We start from the raw sequence: 20,512 nt of genomic DNA, 5'->3' as shown, positions 1-20,512 counted from the left end.
CAGTGCCAGATCCACCAGGCCTGTTTGACGGCCATGCCTGGCCCATGTACATGAAACATAAAAACAAGCTGTTTTCTGTTGTTCATGACCCCCTTGCTCAGATGTGCAAGTAATTCAGAGTGTTTGATAGTGTTGTGATCTACTGTATGTGCTGATCAATAAGTTGCATAGACAGAAATAAGGCAGAAAACACTCTCAATAAGCTGTGGAGAAAAAGGCTGAAGTTCTGTTTACTCAGTTTCTATGCAACAACAACCCTATAGTGGAATATTTTTGAAACAAAAGACTGAGTACATAATTAGAAGGTCTCATCAAATAAAAAAAGATCAATTACAGAGCTCAATTAGCCGCAGTGATTAAGTGCCCGTTTGGAATGAAAACCAGAAGACGGGTATTTCAAGGACCAGAGCTGGTGCGGAGCAAATTGCACAGCCTCTGGGTGACAGAACGCCTCTGTCCATGGTGTTGTGCAGGAGCACCTTAGAAGGAAGTGTGGGGAAACATCTGAAGATTCAGTGGAAACTCCTTACAATGGCTACCTTCTCCAACACCAATCCCCAGCTATGGCAAATACATCTGAAAAACGTTGCATTTTCTACCAGTGGCAATGGGTCTGTTTTTCCCCAGGCATATGATTATTTTATATTCTAAACAATATTTATTGTCCCGTTTTAGATAAAGAGGATTTTCCAAATCAGCATTGTGGTGGTGGTGGTAAAAGATCCTGTAATCTCAAAAGAATGTTTGGTTACGGACTCTGAGAATGTCCCAGGTGTCCTTGGAGTAAGTAATACTGCATCCAGGTCTGAGAGACAAGCATCACAGTCATTACCGTTATGAATGCTAGGTCTTCTCAGTCTTCTTTGGTTTGCTGTTGCATTTTCACTGCTCTGTATTAGGTGGCTGGGAATGCTGAATCAAACAAAACATTGTCAGAGTAATTTAGGAACACTCTGGTGACATTTAGTACTGACCGTGTGAGCATTTTGCTGATCTGTTGAGAAATTTAGTCATTAAATTAGGAAATGAGCATCTGATATTTGTGCACTAGATGCTTAAATGCTCTGCTTAATCCTCTTGAGCCCCAATCTCAATTTCTGAGCCATTGACAGTGGCCAAAGCAAACAGTGAGGTCAGGGGAAATATTTAGGTATTAACAATGCCCAGGACTCAGAACAAAATAGAATTAGCCTTACTCGGGGTGATAGTGGTTGCTCAAAGTGATTTATAAGGATGAACTGCAGCTCATGCTTTCTATCCATAGTCCTTCCCTAGTTGCTGGGTACAGATAATTCAGATCTGGTGTGAAAATGAATCATTCCCCAGCCACATTGGTGCACCAAATAACATTGCATTGTATATTATTAGAATAAAGTTAATGAGCAGACTTGTTCTTAGATGGACTGTTGAAAAGGGTACTTAAGGGTAAGGGGATATGGGGGAGGGGTGGGACTGGCAATGTATACAGTTTTTCTTGTGAGAGCAGGGATCTTGCTCCACGGGGGCTGCAGTTCAATTTCACGGTTGAACTCTGCAGCCCAGGCTGTTGTCACTGGCTGTACGGCTGAAGCACCTCTGTGACTGGCTGCTCTCTCTCTCTCCCCGAGAATGAAGGGGAGCAGCTGCAGGCGACCAGAAAATAACGAGCGAGAAAATGCAGCTGTCAGAGACTGTGATTCCAGAAAATAACAAAGGAGCACAAAAAAAAGAAAGGACCCACTGGGAGATTGGATTCCCATGGTTTCGGTTAACATGGGAGTTTTTCTTTCTCAAGGTGTAGCACGAGAAGCCTCGCGCACGACTTCAGACTTTCTCGCGCACAAACCGGCAAAAACGCCAGAAATGGAAAGGAAGGGACAATTGGAGCATTTGCACAAGCCTTAGAATCCACTGTGGAAAAGAAACATTTCCTGTCTTAGAAAGTTTCACAAGCATTCCTTGTAAGTCCACTGCTGGCTTTGCGGAATCTTTTTTTTTGCAGACATCTGAATCCATTTTTAAATCGTATCGATGGTAATAATTAGGGAGCGTGCCACTTATTATTGGTTACAGTGGGCGAGGCAGTCCAGATGTAGTATTCTAGCCTGTTGTGACGTGTGTGACCCCCATTAAGTGCCATGAAGTGAATGTGAGAGGCTCCAATGGGTGAGGTTCTTGAATACCAGGGAAAGCATCCACAGATGTACTGTCTGGATTGGAATGCCGTGCTGTAGGGTGTGGGTCCTTGGACTGGCGCCACACTGTGTGGGCCCGACCGTGAAGAAACCCATGTCGTGTTGCTAATTGGTTTTTGGGATTACGTACTGTATACCACATCTCACTGAGATTTCATTGTCAGGGAGCAGGTCTCTGGCAGAAATGTATCACCGCAGTCTGGCTGGCTGGAGCTGTGGTCTGCTGTTTGCAATTGTGTTATGGACGATATGTTGGATAAAAATCTAGGCTCTCGTGTCTCTCAGACACAGTTGATTGAGAATGCTTTCAGTCGTGAGAGTTGGTTGGGAGTGTAAGAGTTGCTTGGGTGTGTTCCTGCCAATCAAATTTAGAGACACCCCCCAGGCAAAAAGGACTGAAAAGAAGACCACCCACCCTTGATTCCTTGCATATTTGACGATGGATTTATCGATTCATGATGAGTGTACCCTGGTCCCAATGAGAAGAAGGGTTATTTCAATGGTATGACCTCAGTGTCAGAAAAAAAAATTGTTGCAGTGATAAATCATTTCCCATGTTCATGTTTCTCCATTGCAAAGCTGACCTTTTTAAAACAAGAGTGTCTTATTTACAGGGCTGGCGCAACCCATACTTGAGCCTGGGTGCAAGTAAATACAAAAGCCTTCCTTCTCACTAAGCCAGTGCACACAGAGCAAGAGAGCAGAATTAAAACGGGGGTAACATATTGAACTATATATACTTAGTATATACATATATACTTAGTAACTAGTTATTTAAAAGTGAAAAACATAGGCCTACCTTACAACTTGACTTGTCACCACAAACTTAGCGATGATATCACTGAAATCCACCTGCCTTGCGGTGCAGTTCTCTATAGACAGCAAAGCCAGGGCTGACAGTCTTTCCTGTGACAGGGTGGACCTTGGATAAGTTTTGATCAACTTCAGTTTTGCTTAACAAGCATTCAGCACTGGTGACAGCAACTGGAATTGTTAAAAACAGTATGGAGAAACTTCAGTTTTAACAAGCCCATTTTTTTAAAAAATTGGGTATTTGTCAGGCAGGGTAGTATAGAAAGAGGTAGAATTTTTATTGTCTTTTTAAATTACATTCTGAAATTTAAATGGAATTGGCTTGGAAATCACAAGAAGGAAAGAAAAAGAAGTTTGCACAGGGTACGGTATGTAGTCCACAATGCCTTTATATTTAAAGCTCAACCCCGTTCACTTCTTCAAGCAAAATTAACCCTTACTTGCCGCTATATAGGATCGAATTCACTTTTGGCAGGTTTCACATTTCCATTGGATTATGTGGAAAGTGATGGAAGTCTGTCTCTTGGGCCCCAAACTAGTTACGCTGGTTTATTTAACAGAGGGTTCGTAATTTTTGGGACAGTTGAGGTAGTTTAAATAACACCAAAAAAGGAAAATAAGTCTCAAAGCCTTTTGGCTCTGACTCACCAAGATAAGATTGAAGGCATGCTTCACATTGTGCATTTATTTGTTAAAACATTCTCCTATCGTTTCTAATCTGAGTCGGAAGCAAATGTTTGATCATTGGCAACAAATGCAATTGAGCTATTTTGGAACCTCACAGACTGCTTTTCCACACAGCAGAAGGTTATTTTGGATCTCGATCAAATGGCCATGCTGTGGAAAAAAAATTTATCATTTCCCAAATACCATTAGTGTTAGTGCACAGTGATAGGTAAATCAGGTTGACCATTTATAGTTTCTCTCATGCCTTCATTTTCGTGCCTGCCAATTTCAACTCTTTAAGGAATGCCAGAAGCACTCAAATAAGGATACACAGAATAAAAAAGCTATAAGAAAAGAAAACCAGACAAATTATGAAGTAATAAACCATTTCATTTCTGTGAAGTGAACTCTGTCTCCCTTGAGACAGAAGGAGGGAAATTAAATCCAACTCTTGAGTTGCTTGGGACTGAGGGAAAACGTCTGTGTTTGCCTTTGTGTTTAGAGATTAGGATCAGCAAGCCAGTCTTTGATATGCTAGCAGAACACCCAGCACACTTATTTATTTTACTAGTAATATTCATCTTACTTTTGACAAATGAACAATCTTAAATAACAACACAGGATACTCCGTATATGTAAAGCGAGCCACTGAAATAAAATATTATATATTAACCATAAACTATTTCATTCCACTGTTAAACAATTTTCAATGTAATCAAGGCAGTCAGTATTTGAAAAGACCCTGTGCATAACTAACAGAAGTTCTTTTGTACTTGATATCAGGTTTCCCCCGATTCTGGAGAGGGATCTTGGACTTCAGACAGGGTACTTGGGAAAGGTTATCGGCTGTAAATGTGAAAACAGAAGGAGGTAGACTTGCGCAGCAGTGACAGTTGTCAGATCTAGCCCGGGCTTCAAAATTAATAAAACAGTGCTTTACAGAATAGGTGAAATTCCCAGTTGCATAGATTTGTTCATTCATTGTCGAAATTAATTTAGTAGCATTCGTTAGCAGTGTGTATTTTGCTCTCTGCTGCTGATGTCGTAATAAAGCTTTACTCTGGCATTGAGACCACAGTGTTGAGCTTGCTGCTGTGGATGAGCTAGTATTTACACAGTGGCTGGCCACCTGTCATTCGGTGGTAAGTAATTCAACAGGAGCCCTGTACCACCTGGAGGAAATTACAATTCCAGAATAATTAGGTTCAACAGGGTTCCAAAACTCTGGTTTAAACATGAGGCAGGATTCAATCAGAGGTAGTAGGGAAGGGAGTAGGTTCACCTCAGTCATGATGAGCTCCTCTGGAACTTCCATCCTATTTGGTCCTTTATAACTTAAGAAGCATTAGTGCTAGTTATTTAACTTTGTACATGTCTCTTATTGGACAGACCATTGTTATATCTCTAATGTGTCTTTGAATACGTGTAGCTCTTGTATTATACAATCACATGCAATATGACCTTTTTCCTCCTTCTGTCAGTAATCCTCTTCCCAGGCATCCAACAGCTACATTTGTTCTGTCATCACTTGCGAGAATCCCCTAACTTGGCACTAAAGGGTCAAGGATATTTTTTTTCTTCATCATTCCTCTAAATATGGACTGCAGTTCACTTCCACTTTCCCTCAGAGCATCTCCCAGGTTACAAGCTCACTAAAGACTCCATATGGGATTGGACCACAGCAATACAAGAAGTGTGGAACTCATACAGTTAAGGTACTCGCATGGGCACGGGCTGGGCTCCATGATCAATGATTTCTGCATTCAAACTTGGATCAGGATTCCCCAAAAGGCCGTGGCCGTTCCACAACTAGCACTTGATTGTTAGTAGATAAGTTATATGATATTTTTGGAAGCCTCAATAATGTGGCTGGAAGAGCATTCCGTACTCCGACTGTTCTGGCCAAGACTAAAGGGATCCATCTTTGCTGGATGGATTCCAGAGCAGCAGTATATTTCTTACAGGTTAATAGCTGTGGGAATAAAAGATAACTGATGGCCAGATGAAAGGAGCTCAAATTCACTGTGCAAGGCGTGGTCATGACAGTCAATGATTATATTGGCCTTCACCGGTATTAGTTTGACATAGATATCTGAAAGCTGTAGCTGTTGTGCACCTTGCTACCTTCAGAATCCTGCTCAGTCTGTTTTATTGCATGCATTAAGCTTACCATACAAGGCTACTGAAGTGAATGTTAGGACAGTTTTAATGGAAGTTCTATAGAATAAAGTTAATGTTGTAGTTTACACATTAAAACAGTTTTCTGAAGAAGAACAATCGCTGTTGGCTCTTCTTATATTTGGCGTCTGTATATTTCCTCAAAGGTTAGTTTGTAATCATCAATAGTGCCAATATATTTGTAACTGTTGATAGTTTCAATTTCTTGCTCTTCAATGACTGTGGGTTTTGCAGCTGGTCATTACTTTCTATAATAAATTATCTTGTCTTTGGTTTTTGACACATTAAGTGGAAGGAAGGAGTTGTTCCGCCATCAGTGTCAATGTCTTATAGGAGACTGACAATGACAGAGTAATCAGCAAACGTAAGGGGTTGTCTCTCCTCAAAAGGGCTTTACAGCTGTTCATATACAGAATGTATAGGATGGGGAAGCACACTGCCTGAGGAGAGCAAAGTTACTTTAATATAAGACCATTTACCCTCACTTTTGTGTGATCTTTTGGTCAAAATGTCTAAAATCCAACCAATATTGAACTGTAGACTAAAACTGGAGAGTAATCTCTTCACTAGCAAGTGTAGTTGAAAGGTGTTAAGGTGGTGACTAATGCTGTACAGAATCTTAGAAGGGAAGTCTTACTCATGCATTTTGCAGTTAACACTCCTGATCTAAAGTCTTTGCTATAGCTAATCTTTATTTGTGCTGATCAATGTGCAAATACTTAAGCATTTTGTCATAAGAATGAAATTATTTTTTGTCTTCCTTATTAGTTATATATTTAATTTTAATTATAGGCTTTGATTGGGTTTTGTTTCCTCTCTGTAACTTATAATTAGATTTTGTGCAGGATAGGTTCCCACTATCAATTAAATGCACAGGTTGTGTGGGATGAAAGGGTGCTGTTGTTAAATACCTGTGATTGTGTATCTTGTCCAAATAAATACATGTATTTAGTGCATGTGTGGGCGGCATTGTGAAGCAGGTGTTAGCATTGTTACCTCGTGGTGCTGGGGCCATGAGCTCAATTCCTCAATATCTACACGGAGCATGTTCTCCTATTGTTCATATGGGTTTCCTCTGGGTGCTCCAGTTTCCTCGTGTAGGGTTAATTGGCTTCTGGGAAAATTAGCCCTAATGTTTGAGAGTGTGTGTTTGTGTCTGTCTGCCCTGCAGTGGAACCCACCCAGTGTGTATCTTTCTTTGCACCCATTGCTTGCTGGAACCTGGCAACCCTGTAGGGGATAAAGCATTTAGAAAATGTATGGATGGAAGTCCATGTGTGAGTAGTTGAGCTGGGCAGTGATACCTCATATTCTCATTCATATTTAGTAAAATTGTAAAATGAATGAATATTAATATATTTCCCTTTATATACACAAGATCAAGCCAAAGCTGACAATGGACTGAAAAACAGGAATTCTCAGCTGCAAAAATAAAACAATATTTCAGCGTGAAAGTTAATAATGGCTCAGCACCTGCTCTACATTCTTTCCTTATGCAAGAAGAAAAAAATCTTCTAGCCCCTGAGCTGTAATATAAAATTTTACATGTTAATCAGATTTGCACCATGTAGAACTGTATTACAGGAATGCTGAAAGACAGAGAAAATTAATAATATACAGCCAAGCAAGTGGGTTAGAACTTCTGAACTTGTAAAGAGGCCAGGAGACCGCAGATGCTGACATCTCAAACGCTCACAGTCTGGGCAGCCAGCTCATCGACAATCATGGAAGAATCTGCAGACCGGCCAGATTCACACTGGCAGAGCCCACATCTTGGCAAGCGACTAGACTGTTTAGTGCCTCTTTTACCCCCAAAAGAAAGGTTCTCATCATGTCTAAAAAAACATACAGAAAAAAAAACTTTCTGACTGCCCGGGATGAACTCAAAAATAGCTTGATATTCTCAGAGGGCAGGGGAAGAGGCAAATATTTTTTTTCTGAGACCAAACATGGGCATGTGTAGGCTTTGAAATGTTTTAGGAATTACTTGGTTTTCAAGCAAGTATGCGGGCGAGCTCTTTTTGTAGAGAAAGTGTCTGATGTGATGAACTCGTTTTGTCAGGGGAGCTGTACTCTGGTCCTCAACCACCGAAATCCAGCTGGGTTTTAAGGTCACAGCCTCGTTATTAAATCTCGGGGACAAAACAAATTATTTGATGGTATTGCAAAAGGTAAAATCGTGAACTTTGTGAAAGTACTGTATGGTCACCAGGCTGTCGCAGGCAGACGAGAAATCGCTGGCATCTCGATGGGCGAGAGCGAGAGTTTGTGAGAATTGTGACATGAAAGTGGCCCTTTCTGCTCACTAGTCGCTGTAAACAAATGAGAAACATGGTCTCCTAACAACGTTAATTATTATGAGTGTATTTCACCTGGTTGTTCTTTATTCACAATACTAAAAAGTATCTAAATACATATTTCTTGTGGCTTCATTAAAATGTTCACTTGGTCTAAAGCATGTTTACAATGTAATAGGGCAGCTGTTGCATCACCAGAAGCTTTGTTGCTTCATTCTGAATCACAGACAATGATGGCAGTGTGGTGCTACACGTGTATTGAAACTTTGTCTCTGTTGTGATGTAAATTGGAGGTTGTACACATTAGAGTGTTCTTGGTAGTTTCATTACCGATTCATTATACCCCCGAAATGTAAAAACAGCATTGCAGTTTCCTCCTAAGAACAAGGAAATGCTGCAATTAATCCAATTAAGCAAACAATGATTTCAAATTAGGATTAAAGCACTCTGGTGGGAAGAAAACCAGAAACCTTTGCTTTAGAATAGTTTTGCTGTATAAAGACCCTCATGAAAGTGTACCTTGCACTTTAACTCTGCTGTGCTTGCATAAATATTTTTACCACCCATTCCTGTTGCTACAGTTTTCTCTAGGTTTCCTTCCCTCTCTGCTACAAGGTCTCATCCTGTACAGGTTTTCCTCATCCTGGTGGTCCACACATTCCTGCAAAGTTTCATTATTTCATTGAAACCTTACCTGAACTAATTCGCTGCTTGACTGGAATATTAGCAAGTTTTTTTTTTCTTACTCATAGGTTTGTGATATTATTTAATTTAGGAAATGCAATAGTTAAAATGTAACCTCCAACACGTTTAAGAGCTGAAAAGAGTTAACCAGTTTAAATGTATTCTATTTAAATTAATTAATTCAGTCAATTAATTAATCATAAGGGCTCAGTTTGTAACTGAGAGGTGGCCGGAAGAAAAAACAATCTCTGGATCTCCGGGATCAGGACTGGGAACGCCTGCTCAATCACATTTCTCTGTGCTTTACACATCACTTCACTCTACACTGTAAGCTATTGTCTGAGAAGTATTGGGAATGATATACCGGAAACTTTGTTCCCAGTCCAGCATTCGTCATGGGTTGTGATGAGAGAAGTTATTGTTTAAAAAACTGCATTGAAGTTAATTCACGGTATTGAAGCTGAATGAGCAGCGTCAACTGTACTTTAGGAATGCTGCACTGCAGTAAATCGGAGAACGAAATACAGAAACACTGAACGAAATATAACGTTATCAATACAGCCAACAATCGGATAAAGAAATCTATACTTCGTTTAAAGCGAATCAACTATTTGAATTATTAAAGGTGCACTCGAGTAAAATTAATTGAATTAATTTAATCCCGGTTTAAATGTGTGTATTAAATTCCTTTAAGTCCCAAATGATTCTATTTCTTACTGATGTTTTATTAATTTCGTGATTGCACATTCTCTATTTTTTAACGAGCTCGGTATCCAGAACATATTTAGTTATACCTAGCGTTCAATACCATACAGAACAAGTCTTCGTCATGTTATTATTTGAAAATTGGAACAGGGCTAAGACATTCTCTTGCTCAAAAGAAGCCCCGCCTGTTTACGATTGAAAGAACCAATAGAGATGCCTCTCAGCCTCTGCCACTCCCCGGTTTGGAAAACAAAACCGCAAAACTACATTTGAACAGACTAATCACAGCCCAGGTGGGATTAACCCTTACCTCGCACACATGTACTAAAAGCTTATGATTATTATATTATAACTTTATTAGGATGTGATAAAGCATAAGGAATAATTTTAGGAACACTGTTCTTCTATAAAGACCTAGTATATGCATTAGACGTATGAACAACACACATACCTGAACTAGTACTGCGCAGATTAATGTTTTATACATCGCCCTGCATCTACAGGGACACTACTTGTGTGGTATAAAGACAGGGCATGAATACGTCTATGCATGTTTGTGCGAAACCCTGTGATGAATGATTAATGAACATCTTACTTCAGCTATCCTTTTTGTTTGGAGTGTGTCTAGCATGTTGTTTTTTAGAGCACGTTGATTTAACGCGCGGTTGCACACCTTGTACTATAGATAACGTGGAGGATTGTTGTATCGGCGCTCGCTTGCTTCACCCTGGCTATCTCCTTGGCACCTCGTCGATCGGCTCAACGTTCTGCTGATAGAAACCGAAAACAACATGGCCGCGGCCAGGGCAATCTAACTTTTGTTTGGTAGTTTCATAAAAAGTTTGATCGTGGCTGTCGTTGTTTATTTCCCCCCTCCAGAAGCAAAGAGTTCATTTCGAGATAAACCATCGTAGTCCCTGAAGAGACTGAAGATATTTCCTGCCCCCTTCCAGCTCTTAGCTGCTTTGCTGATTGATGAAGTGCAGAAGGTTTGGATTGGGAAGTCAGTATTGACCGTCTAAGATAAAACTAAATGCCGTTGCAAAGGGTTATTTTGCGTAGATGTTGATTTAGAGTATCGGCGTTTAGTAAAATCCTCAACGGTTGTCTACGTTTCCAAAGGTTCTTTAATTCTCAAACTAGAATTTTGAAGGAGCAATGTATACGATTTCCGTCTTATTTTAATTCCCTTGTATTTTTGTAAACGGACAAAACCTCTAATTAAGAATCGGAACTGTAAATGTGCAAAAGATCTATGGGTTGAAAGTGGAGAGAAAAATCGCACAGGAATAAAACAGACACAAGTGCTTTCACGGTCATAATGTAGCATTTAGAGAAAATAGCACGTGTGGTTGTGTCATCCCGATAAAAATAAAAGGAAGCTACTGAATATCCGTAAAACATTCCAAACCCCACACTAATCAGGAAAGCAACCAAGCAAGAAATGGGTCTGGTGTACTTCGTGTTCTGCTTCATCGGGCGATCCATAGACTTGCTGTGCTTCATGTTGGACTTGAATTTTTGGGTCGTCAACTCTTTGATGAGGCTGCTGTGGGCTGTGTTCTCCTTCATCTACCATCTGCCCGCGCTCATCACCAACGCGCTGCTGGGCTGCTGGAACCTGATTCTGCTCGGCCTGCTGTCCGCGGCGGAGGCGGTCGTGGGGTTGGCGCAGGGCTCCCTCAACGCGCTGGGCGGCTGCCTGCGGGCCCTCTGCGGCGTCCTGGAGAGCTTCAAGATGGTGGGCCACCTCTCCTCGCACGTGCTCCTCCGGGCCAGGGACCTGCTGCACCGCGGCCTGCTGTCGGGGCAGTCGGTCCTGCGGCAGCTCTGCGACGGCTGCGGCATCGCCCTCAGCCTCGTCCTCTACTTCGTCAACACGGTCGTCAACATGCTCCTCATCGGCACGCAGAACTGCTTCGCCCTGGCGGCCGCCACGTGGGAGGTGGTGTCCGGGCCCTTCCAGAAGGCCCTCGAGCTTGCCCTCACTCTCTTCAGCTACCTCTCCAGCAGCCTGGTGGGCACGGCCATCCTTCTGTGGACGCCCTGCCAGGTGGCGCTGGAGTTCCTCTGCTCCCTCAGCCATATTTTCATCAGCGTCTTCCTGCTCAACCTGTACGGCCTGGTGCTCACCCTGGGCATCGTCTCGGCCACCACCCTCTACCTGAACCCCGACCTGTCCCGGCGCGGGGCGGACCGCACCCTCCACTACATCAGCACCGTGCCCGCCCTCTACCGCCTCCAGCGGGTCCTGCAGCGCCTCTACCTGCTCGCCTTGGCGCGGGCGCAGGCCGTGGTGGAGGCGGACGTCTGGCAGCGAGGAACCTGGCCGGGCAGCCGGGCCGGGCACAGAAGAGGGGCTACGCAGGCAGCCACGCCAGCGGGAGGAAGTGTGGGGGCTGGCGCCGGGGAGGTCAGGCAGCCAGGGGTCATGGAGGAAGAAGGACCTCCAGTGGGCGGAACGGCCACCCTCATTCAGCACGCCCTAGGTCCCCCAGAACATGCGGGCGGGCAGGGGGACGAGCCCCCCGAGAACAGTACCCAGTCTGCCTCTGCCACCCCCAGCTCCAGCATGGACAGACCCTTGCAGAGGTGCCCTTCAGCTGAGGGGTACAGAGGGCCGCCCCCAGACAGCCTGCTGACGATGCTGAAGGAGCACGAGGAGAGGAAGAAGTGCGTGATATGCCAGGATTGCGTCAAGACCGTCCTGCTGCTGCCCTGCCGGCACCTGTGCCTGTGCCGGGACTGCGCCAACATCCTCCTGCGCCAGCCCATCTACCAGCACAACTGCCCGCTCTGCCGCCAGATGATCCTGCAGACCATGGACGTATATCTCTGAGCCGATGGGCTTGAGGACCGCGAGCACGTTTTTACACTAATGGAAAAGCAGTGCCTGCTATTGATGCTGGCAGGAGGGTGAATTGCAGGTTAATGAACCAGCTTCTCAATTAATTAGATAGCCTCTCATACACTAATTTACACTTGTAGATGTTCCAGTCTGTTCCATCTCTGGCTCTAAAAGGCAGCTACATAGTTGAATGGTTAATCAGCCATCAGTAGACAAGTAGCAAGATGTCACTCCAAGTGAGTGATCAAGCCAGGACTGGAAAATGCAGTTCCATCGGTATTTTATCATCTTACTTCAGTCCATTTCTGGAAGGTGTGCAAGGTTTTCAAACTGTTTCTCGTTTTGAGATGGACTTTTTACATTATTATTCATTTTCTTGTTTTGTGTATATATGGTAAATGACGGCATTAACTCATCTGTAAGAAGCCGTAGTCCCTTCTTTTTTGGCACGGAAATATAGTCTGGCCGGTCCTATTGCATTCCTGCCTGGTGCTCTCACCATCTGATTGTCCTTCTCCACTGGCTGTCACTTTTGAATGTGATTGAAATCCTCTCGCAAGTTATTATTTGTCTGCTGCTCTGCTTTTTGACATAGTTGGGGTAATGTCCTGAGCTCTTGAGGCTTTTTTTTGGGAAGTGGAAATTGATCACCTCTAGCAGTTAGGGTAGGGGTCAGTTCCAGGTTTTCCTTTGCAGTTCCCTATCCTGATCAGTTCTGTAAATCTAAAAAAGAAATTGGAATTCAAAATGTAGACTTGACCCCACCTCGGTCAGCAGTGACCACAGTTGAAAAACAGCAGTGCTCTATGCTGGGTTTCAGTTTATCTGTGCGTAATCAAGGTCACTTTCTGAAGGCTTATTAATGCATTAATTGAAGTTCTCCTCTGTCTTTCAGTCAAACTAGCTTGTGAGAGTTGAGTACTACATAGCACCTATGTGTGATGCATCTTACAGTGCTTTCTGTACATCTTCTTGAATAATCCAAGCCAAATGCACTATTGTACATAAGATTGTGTACTGCTGTCTATTAAAATATCTCTGGGATGCCTTTCAGCCTGCACATGAAATTGCACTCTCCTTGTTCAATTAAAATGAGTTTCCATCACTCGTGATCACACCAGCCCCATCCTAGGTGTTAATACTGTGGCTTGCTGTCCCTTCTCAGCTGTGATCAGGCTGTATATTTGCACCCTGCTTCTAGATGTGTTCAGGCAGGATGAAATAGGCACTGGTGGCGCAGTCTTGCCACATGAAAACAACCCGCTTGATATGATGACCTGAGGCTGCTTATAAAACTGTAGCTAGCGTGCTCAGCCAGTTATAGGCTCTCACTGGCTTGATGTGAAGAAATGTGCAGTACAGTTTACGAAGTTAGGCTTTTCTTGTGTCTTCTTTGCTGAAGGCTAATGTTTTGAGATTTTACACATTTGTCCACATGCTTGCACACTGGGTTTTCTGAGCCATTCGGTCGTTTTCAGAGGTAGAAGCTGAATTGCACACTTTTATTTAGTAAATGTTCTGATTTAAAGGGTGCAGATTCCACACACAGCTGAATAGTATAAGATACATTTGGTAAAGAGAGGGTATCAAACATTCCCTTGGTTGTTCTTTCAAGCTTTTAGCAATGTTGGGTTATTTTTTAATTTTGTATGTGCTCTCTAATCCTCACCTTTCATTTCAGATGCACTTCAGCTTCCTTTCTAGCGCTGTCAAAAGAAGACACCAGTCATTGATCTGTTGGCTGAAATTACAGTTGACGTGATGTTGGAACGGAGGTGCTTACCTTTCATTTGGGCCTTGACTAAAAGGGTATTGATCAGCATTCTTTGAAATATAACATTACAGTTTTACAGCAGGAAAACGCCTCTGTTTTGTGCCTGCAATTAAATTAGTTTGTTTTGATCGCCAGAGAGCTGCCCTGAGTGCAACAGATAGAAAAAGAACAAATTCCGATAAGACTTTGTTTGGCTCGGAGGAGGGTGAAAAGTTCTGGAACAAAAAAACATCTGGTTTATTTTGATCTGCCTTCAGTGATTTAAGACCTCTTCAGATGTCTCCTATTTCACTGTTTGAAACTTGGACAAGCTTTTTACTGCCACTTAGAAGATTTTTTATTTTCTCAAAACATTGAGTGACTTTTCCCATTCCATGCTAAACAAATGTAATTCCTGATAATGTTATTTTTTTTTAATTCCCGCCTCAGATAGTATTTATTTTTTGGCCTTTTCAGTTTACTAGATGTTGCAGGATACAGAAATCAGTCCCAAAGGAGCTGTGTTGTTGGGTACCTGTGTTCTGGACTCTTCTACGTTGAAAAGTGCATTATTTGTCTTGAGTATTAGAACTTTTTTTATCTGTGCATTAAGAAAGATGCTAAATGTTCATGGGTTAGTAAAGGAGTCGAGTCAAATGTTGTTCACTTTCGCACAGAGGAGAGTTTCTGGGTCTCTGTTTTATGCATTCAATATTCCTTTGAAATTTTCAGTAGGGAAGTTCATCTTGTATGGTTTGACAGCAGTGTTCTGTAACAGCTGTGAAACTTTCTAAAAACACCTTGATATAATGTCTTGACATTCTAAGTTGTGCTACTGTTGAGATGACTTTTCTGAAAGCAGGACATCTCCTTACCTCACCATACTGTTTATTCTGTGTGCTGTTCTCTCTTATGTTGTAATGGCTATGCAATGTAATGGTTTAGCATTGGTTTAAAACTGGGACACTGCTTGCTCCATTTTGTTTTCCTTAAAAACATTCCATGCTAAATGCTCAAACGATAACTCACAGTTATCACTCATGAATTTACAAATAGATGTAAAATCATTTTAACTACATTGAGATTTAACGACCAAGGAAGCTGGTTGTGCCATTGATTGATTAATTTTTAATAACTAAAGTTCTGTTCAGTTCAAGCCCCTTTGAAATTATGTGTCTTTCCTGATTCAGTCGTGTGCTGGAAACAGCAGGTCACAATGAAACATCAAAGGGCAGATATTCTCTTCACAGAAGCTTTTCTCCTTCCTGACCTTCAGAGCTGAATGCTGTGCTCTAGTCCCAGTGATAAATTAGGAAATGTGGGCCTACCTTGTTTGCACAAAAGCCACACTGGTTGAGCTCTATAAAATGTTCTGTATTTGTGGTAGCTCTTCAGGTTCACTCTCTCAAGCACTGAAGGGACAGGGCCTCAACACTTGCTAAAAGCTTCCTTCACTTAGCTTGAGTCAGAGTGGTAAAATAATCCAGACAGAAGCATTCCAGTTGATTGCTGGCTGTGCTTGGGTCCATGTTTTCAAACATGTAGGCATTTCATCATCCCATGCGAGCCGATACTGAAACATTCTGCTTTTCCTTTCTTAATCATTGCCGCCTGTGATCATGAAAACAGAAGCAGGTGCTGTAATTGGCAATTTTAGGAGTGTTTGGTTAACTTAGATGGTGGAGGGGAACCTTTTAAAATGATGCTGGGAAAACAGCTGTCTCTTCAAGTTCATATAGGTCCTGGAGCTCTTACTTTATTCTATGGGTTGTTGCAATAAACTGTGAATACTTCATTGGACCTTTTATATGTCCGCATCGATGAAATGTCTGTGCAATGATTCTGAAGTCAGTATTTTGACAAAAATAAATGTGCTTCTTTATAAATACTGAACTGTTGGTGTTTTTTGTACTACATTATGTATACAATTATAATTTATTTGTGCAAGTATATATATGTATTATACGGTGTCCTAAATATCTGTGTAATATATGTACTGTATATAGTAGTCATGCACCAAGAATCACATGTCAAAGTTCTGGTTTCAATGTTGTTTAAAAAAATAAAATGTGCTATAGTATATCTGTACCAGAAATAGTTGAATACCAGACATTTATTCAGATCTCTAATTATTTATTATTACTCCAGCAGCAATGTTCAAGAAGATCTGCTCCTTGTAATTTCTTATGGATGGATTCTGGATTCAGCTCTCTGTAAGTGCAATGGAATCCTCTTTATCGAACTGTAGAGAGGCCACCCTATGTGCCCTGTTTCCCTAAGGTATAAAAAGAGGTAACAGAAGACATTGAGTAATAGCATTTGCCATCATGGCTGGAAGTCTCTATGAAGCCTGGAGGCAAATGATCATAAACCACTAAAAAATAATCTTTAAAACTAAATCTGCCATTGTCCCCTGCGGTGTCCATTGTTAAGAAACAGATAGAGTGGTAGCCTCACTAGGTAGATGATGGCCTGTGTCTTGTTACTGTGGACTCTGGAGGCAGCAGCTGGAGTTTTGTGCCACAAACTGCCATCTACAGGATCCAAAGTGTCCGTAAGGATCATTCAATAATAGGCTACATGCACGAGGCCTTCCTGCCTGGCCTTCACGGAACAAACCTCTTCTGAGGGTGAGCTGCAGTACGCCAGGCCAGGCCTCTGCTAAGAGGTGAACTGATTCAGTTTACCAGCACTATTACTTACGGGTGAATTAACTGCATTCAGGCAGAAGGGTCAACAACTTAGTTTCAGTCTACAATTACAAGGTAATGGCTCAAACGTCCACCTTTTAGCTGCATTGAAAGGACACTGAAGGCAGTTTATCTTTGTTACTTTTCATCCAGTCTTTTCAAGAATGGATTAGAGTGGAAGATCTTAGTCATTTCGCCAAGATCGCTAATAATCACAGTTCTCCAGGATCTAGAGGTATTTGTTACAGTTTATGGAATGGAATGTGTAATCAGTAGATGGGCATGATAATACGATTCAGTTTCATGGTTTACTGTATGATACGTGATGAAGGTTTTCAGCTGCTTTTGTAGTTAAAGATCTACATTTGGGTTCTGACCAATTGGTAATTGATGTGACTTGTCTAAAATCACCCTTTGCTCTTTCTTTCCATCAGTACTGCTGCATGCTGGCCCTCTGCCATGTTTATAGGATGTCTTAAATTCTGAGGAGCAAATTGATCAGCCCCTACTGCAATTTGGATGGACTGCAGTGTGTACCAGATGACTCGATAGCTGCAGTACTGGTCTGAGATCAGTTTGTAATTTTTCTCTTCACATTGCTTTAAAATAAATACATAGTTTGGTGTGCAAGCAAAGCATTGTGTTAATATTAAATGTACAAAAGTGCAAAGTTCCTGTTTTTTGTTCTTTTCTAAATGCAGTCCGTTTATTGTGATGCTTCTTTAAAATTGTAGATTTTGATTGTTTGTTTCTGCAATGATTTCCATGAATGTCACAGGAGCTGGGATAATCTTTAAAATGATTAAAAACAAAAAAGTGGGGGTAATAATCTCTTGACTCCTGGACTGACTGTAAAAGCTGTGCAACATTATTGTTTCTTCTTCAAATCCTGGGCTTTTTTCAGAGAGGAAGGATTAACTGCGTCTTAAGTGTGTCCATTCAGATTTTTCCTGAGACATCAAAAGTTTTACACACTGGGAATGTTAGAAATTGAGGTAAAGATTAATGACATGTAGTGTTTTATTAAATATCGGTATGTGCTGCGCTGTTGCTGGCCCTCTAAAACTAAGAGCTCCGCTGGTGTCCCATCAGGGGGTAGACTGATGGGAAGTGTGTTGTGGGGGAGGGGGATCACAGGAAAACCCCAGGCTTGAATAGGATGGTAGGCCTAGACATGCTCAAATCCGTGTTCTCTGGGCTGGGCTGGGCGAAACCACAGGGTTCCGATTAAAGCCCTTTGTTGTTTCTCGGAGAGATAATTGGGCAGCAGGCACCCCTCCTGAATTCTCCTGGCTGAGTGACAGCGGGGAGACGTGTGAAAAAAGAGATATGTGAGACCATGTCAGCTTTAACAAATACAGGGAAGCCACTTCATGGCCCCTGTTCACTCATTTAGCTATAAATGCACTGTAAACCACTTAGACTTCAGCAGCCTCATTCAAAAAGGCCAGCTGTCAGCACAAGACAAAGCTCTCTGGGGATAATATAAAAGGAAAATATGTTTAATCTGCATTATCTAAACTAAAATGCTAGGTTCTCCATTGTTAAAATATTGAATTACTTCTGAATAAAGCTCATGATTATTGCCTTTAAAAATGCTGTTGATTCATAAAAATGGATCTTAATGCTTTTGTCTGGAGTATATCGGTATGCATTAAAATAATTCTAAGGCATTAAAGAGAATTTTGTACATACAAAGAATTCAGCTTAATTCCAGTTGTTAATTTAAAGTACATTTTCCCCTTGCAAGTAAAGGTCTTAAAAATCAATCTTGAGTTTTCTAAGAACATAAAGCTTCTCCCTTGTTTTTACGTGGAAAATAACAAGCACACTTCTCACGAACTATTCTGCTGGGCTCCCCGGCTGTCCTGCTATGTTATCAAAACTGATAGCCTTGGCCCACTTCAAGAAATGGCTGAATAAGATCTTCAGATTGTTTAATCTTCTACCAACCAAATGAGCTCAATGGCCAGAATGGCCTGATCGTGTTTGTACCATTCCAGTTCTTACATACAGCGGTTTTCCACATCTCCTGTCCGCTCTGAGCCCCACTCTTTCATTTGCTAATGTCATTCTGTAATAGGCAAAGACTGTCTGGGCGTAGTCAGATGTATGCCGTCTCAAAATGGCACAGCCAGTGTTTTGAATTTGACGAAAATTTGCAGCAGACATCCAAAAACCAGGCGGCGTCGAATTCATTTCTCTAAATTAGAATGCAGTGATAACTTTAAAAGCATGAATCACTGATGAAGAGAGGTACAGCACATGAGCGCAAAATAAACACCAGGCATCAGGAAACAAGCAGGGACCCCTAAAAGAAGATTCAGGTAGTTGAGATATGATAACAGGTGGTTTGATAAAGAGCCGTTTTTAGGAAACAGCTTTCTCCACATGAACATTTTTTAAGGTCTTCTTTGTTGTGGCAATTAAACAAATGTATAATAATCATGAAACCAGAATTACAGTTAGGACGCTGCTACCTGCTTCTGATCATGTCCCAGAACACTGGGGCAGCCTTCAGGATTGGTGCTGCGGGGGGGCCCTTGTTCTGACAGCCAGCGACACCGAGGTGACTAAGCTAGGCAGGCCGGGGAGAAGGCAGGGCTGCAGCCCGGCTCGTTAGGGAAGGACCTCGAGCGCTGTACTGGGGTGCTGTTACACTGGAGACCGACCCTGTCGGGGTCCCCCGCTGGGGAGAGTGGTTTGGGGGTGGGAGTCGACTCTAATGGGCTGACGGCGAGGAGTGGGCAATCTGTCCCCAGCTGTCACCGGGGGGACCCCGCTGTTCCAGTGCCATGTTTCCAGGCCCTTTCGCTCCCCGGGATGAGCCTTTGTCTTCGGAGAGCTAATATCCCGGACGAGCCACACAGGCCCCCCAGGCCTCACTGTCTTTTAACTGGGCTTAAAGCACCGTCTTTACTTATTTCCCACTGTCCCCAAGCGGATCTCGTCTTACTTTGCTAATAGCTCTTTTGATAAGCCTTGTGTTTTTAGTGTTTTTTTAAAATGGTTTCACGCTGAAAGCCCAAAATGCAAGTAAGCTTCAATTAGATGTAATATTTACATGGGAGTCGGAAAGTCTTGTGCACTAAAATGCTGTTTCTGGTTGTTTATTGGGAACTGAAAATGCTCTCCATCTTCAGCTGAACTGGGGGGGGGGGGGCTGTAATGCATAATGCCACTTTTAAAGGCTTCTGTCCGGAAGTCATCGAAATTCCAACTCTTCAGCAGAAAATCTGAGATGGACCCGTTGCAGAAAACACTAATGGCTTTGAGAGGGGTTGTAGGCATTTACAGACCTGATGGGAAAATAAAAGTCAGATAGTGCAAGGTTTCAAAAAAAATCTTGGTGTATTGTGCATTTATTAGATAATGTGCTGTTTGAGTCTCAAAGTGAAAGTATATGCAGCCTGATTGCATCATTCCACGATTTCTACTGGCATTTGATCGCATTACTTCGCATCACCGAAAAAGTTTTGAAGGAGTCGTGTTTATGTGTGTGGAAATTGGGATTGCATCCCCGAAGTGTCCTAGTTGAGCAGTGTCTTCTGCAGGAGACTGTCGGGGACTCCTGGGAATGTCACAGCAGCTGATAGATGATACTGTAGATAGATAAGACTTTATTGATCCCGAAGGGAAATTGAGGTGTTACGGCAGCCCAGCCCAAGACAAGCAAAAGCAGACCTCGGAACAGACTAAAAATT

At 42.2% G+C, this 20,512-nt stretch overlaps 1 protein-coding gene across 4 annotated transcripts; it reads left to right on the top strand.

Moving 5' to 3' along the window:
* Positions 1–9,706: 9,706 nt before the first annotated feature.
* On the top strand, positions 9,707–17,383 carry rnf26 (ring finger protein 26). 4 transcript variants are annotated; one of them, XR_011183188.1, is made up of 4 exons: positions 9,707–9,810; positions 10,203–14,174; positions 16,270–16,331; positions 17,243–17,383. XR_011183188.1 is itself a non-coding variant. In XM_015337384.2 (2 exons), the coding sequence occupies exon 2, from the start codon at positions 10,962–10,964 to the stop codon at positions 12,354–12,356; it is 1,395 nt and encodes a 464-aa protein (XP_015192870.2). In that variant the 5' UTR covers positions 9,707–9,810; positions 10,397–10,961; the 3' UTR covers positions 12,357–16,006. The 4 variants fall into 4 exon arrangements, 1 of the variants encoding a protein (XP_015192870.2); XR_001477118.2 differs by having other exon boundaries at positions 16,267–16,331; XR_001477119.2 differs by lacking the exons at positions 16,270–16,331; positions 17,243–17,383 and having other exon boundaries at positions 10,203–12,444; positions 14,047–16,006.
* Positions 17,384–20,512: the final 3,129 nt, after the last annotated feature.

The sequence above is a fragment of the Lepisosteus oculatus genome, chromosome 23 (assembly GCF_040954835.1).
Source record: "Lepisosteus oculatus isolate fLepOcu1 chromosome 23, fLepOcu1.hap2, whole genome shotgun sequence".
Taxonomy (NCBI): domain Eukaryota; kingdom Metazoa; phylum Chordata; class Actinopteri; order Semionotiformes; family Lepisosteidae; genus Lepisosteus; species Lepisosteus oculatus.
Note: the sequence above shows the minus strand (reverse complement) of the source record. Positions and strands in the feature narration are given on the sequence as shown.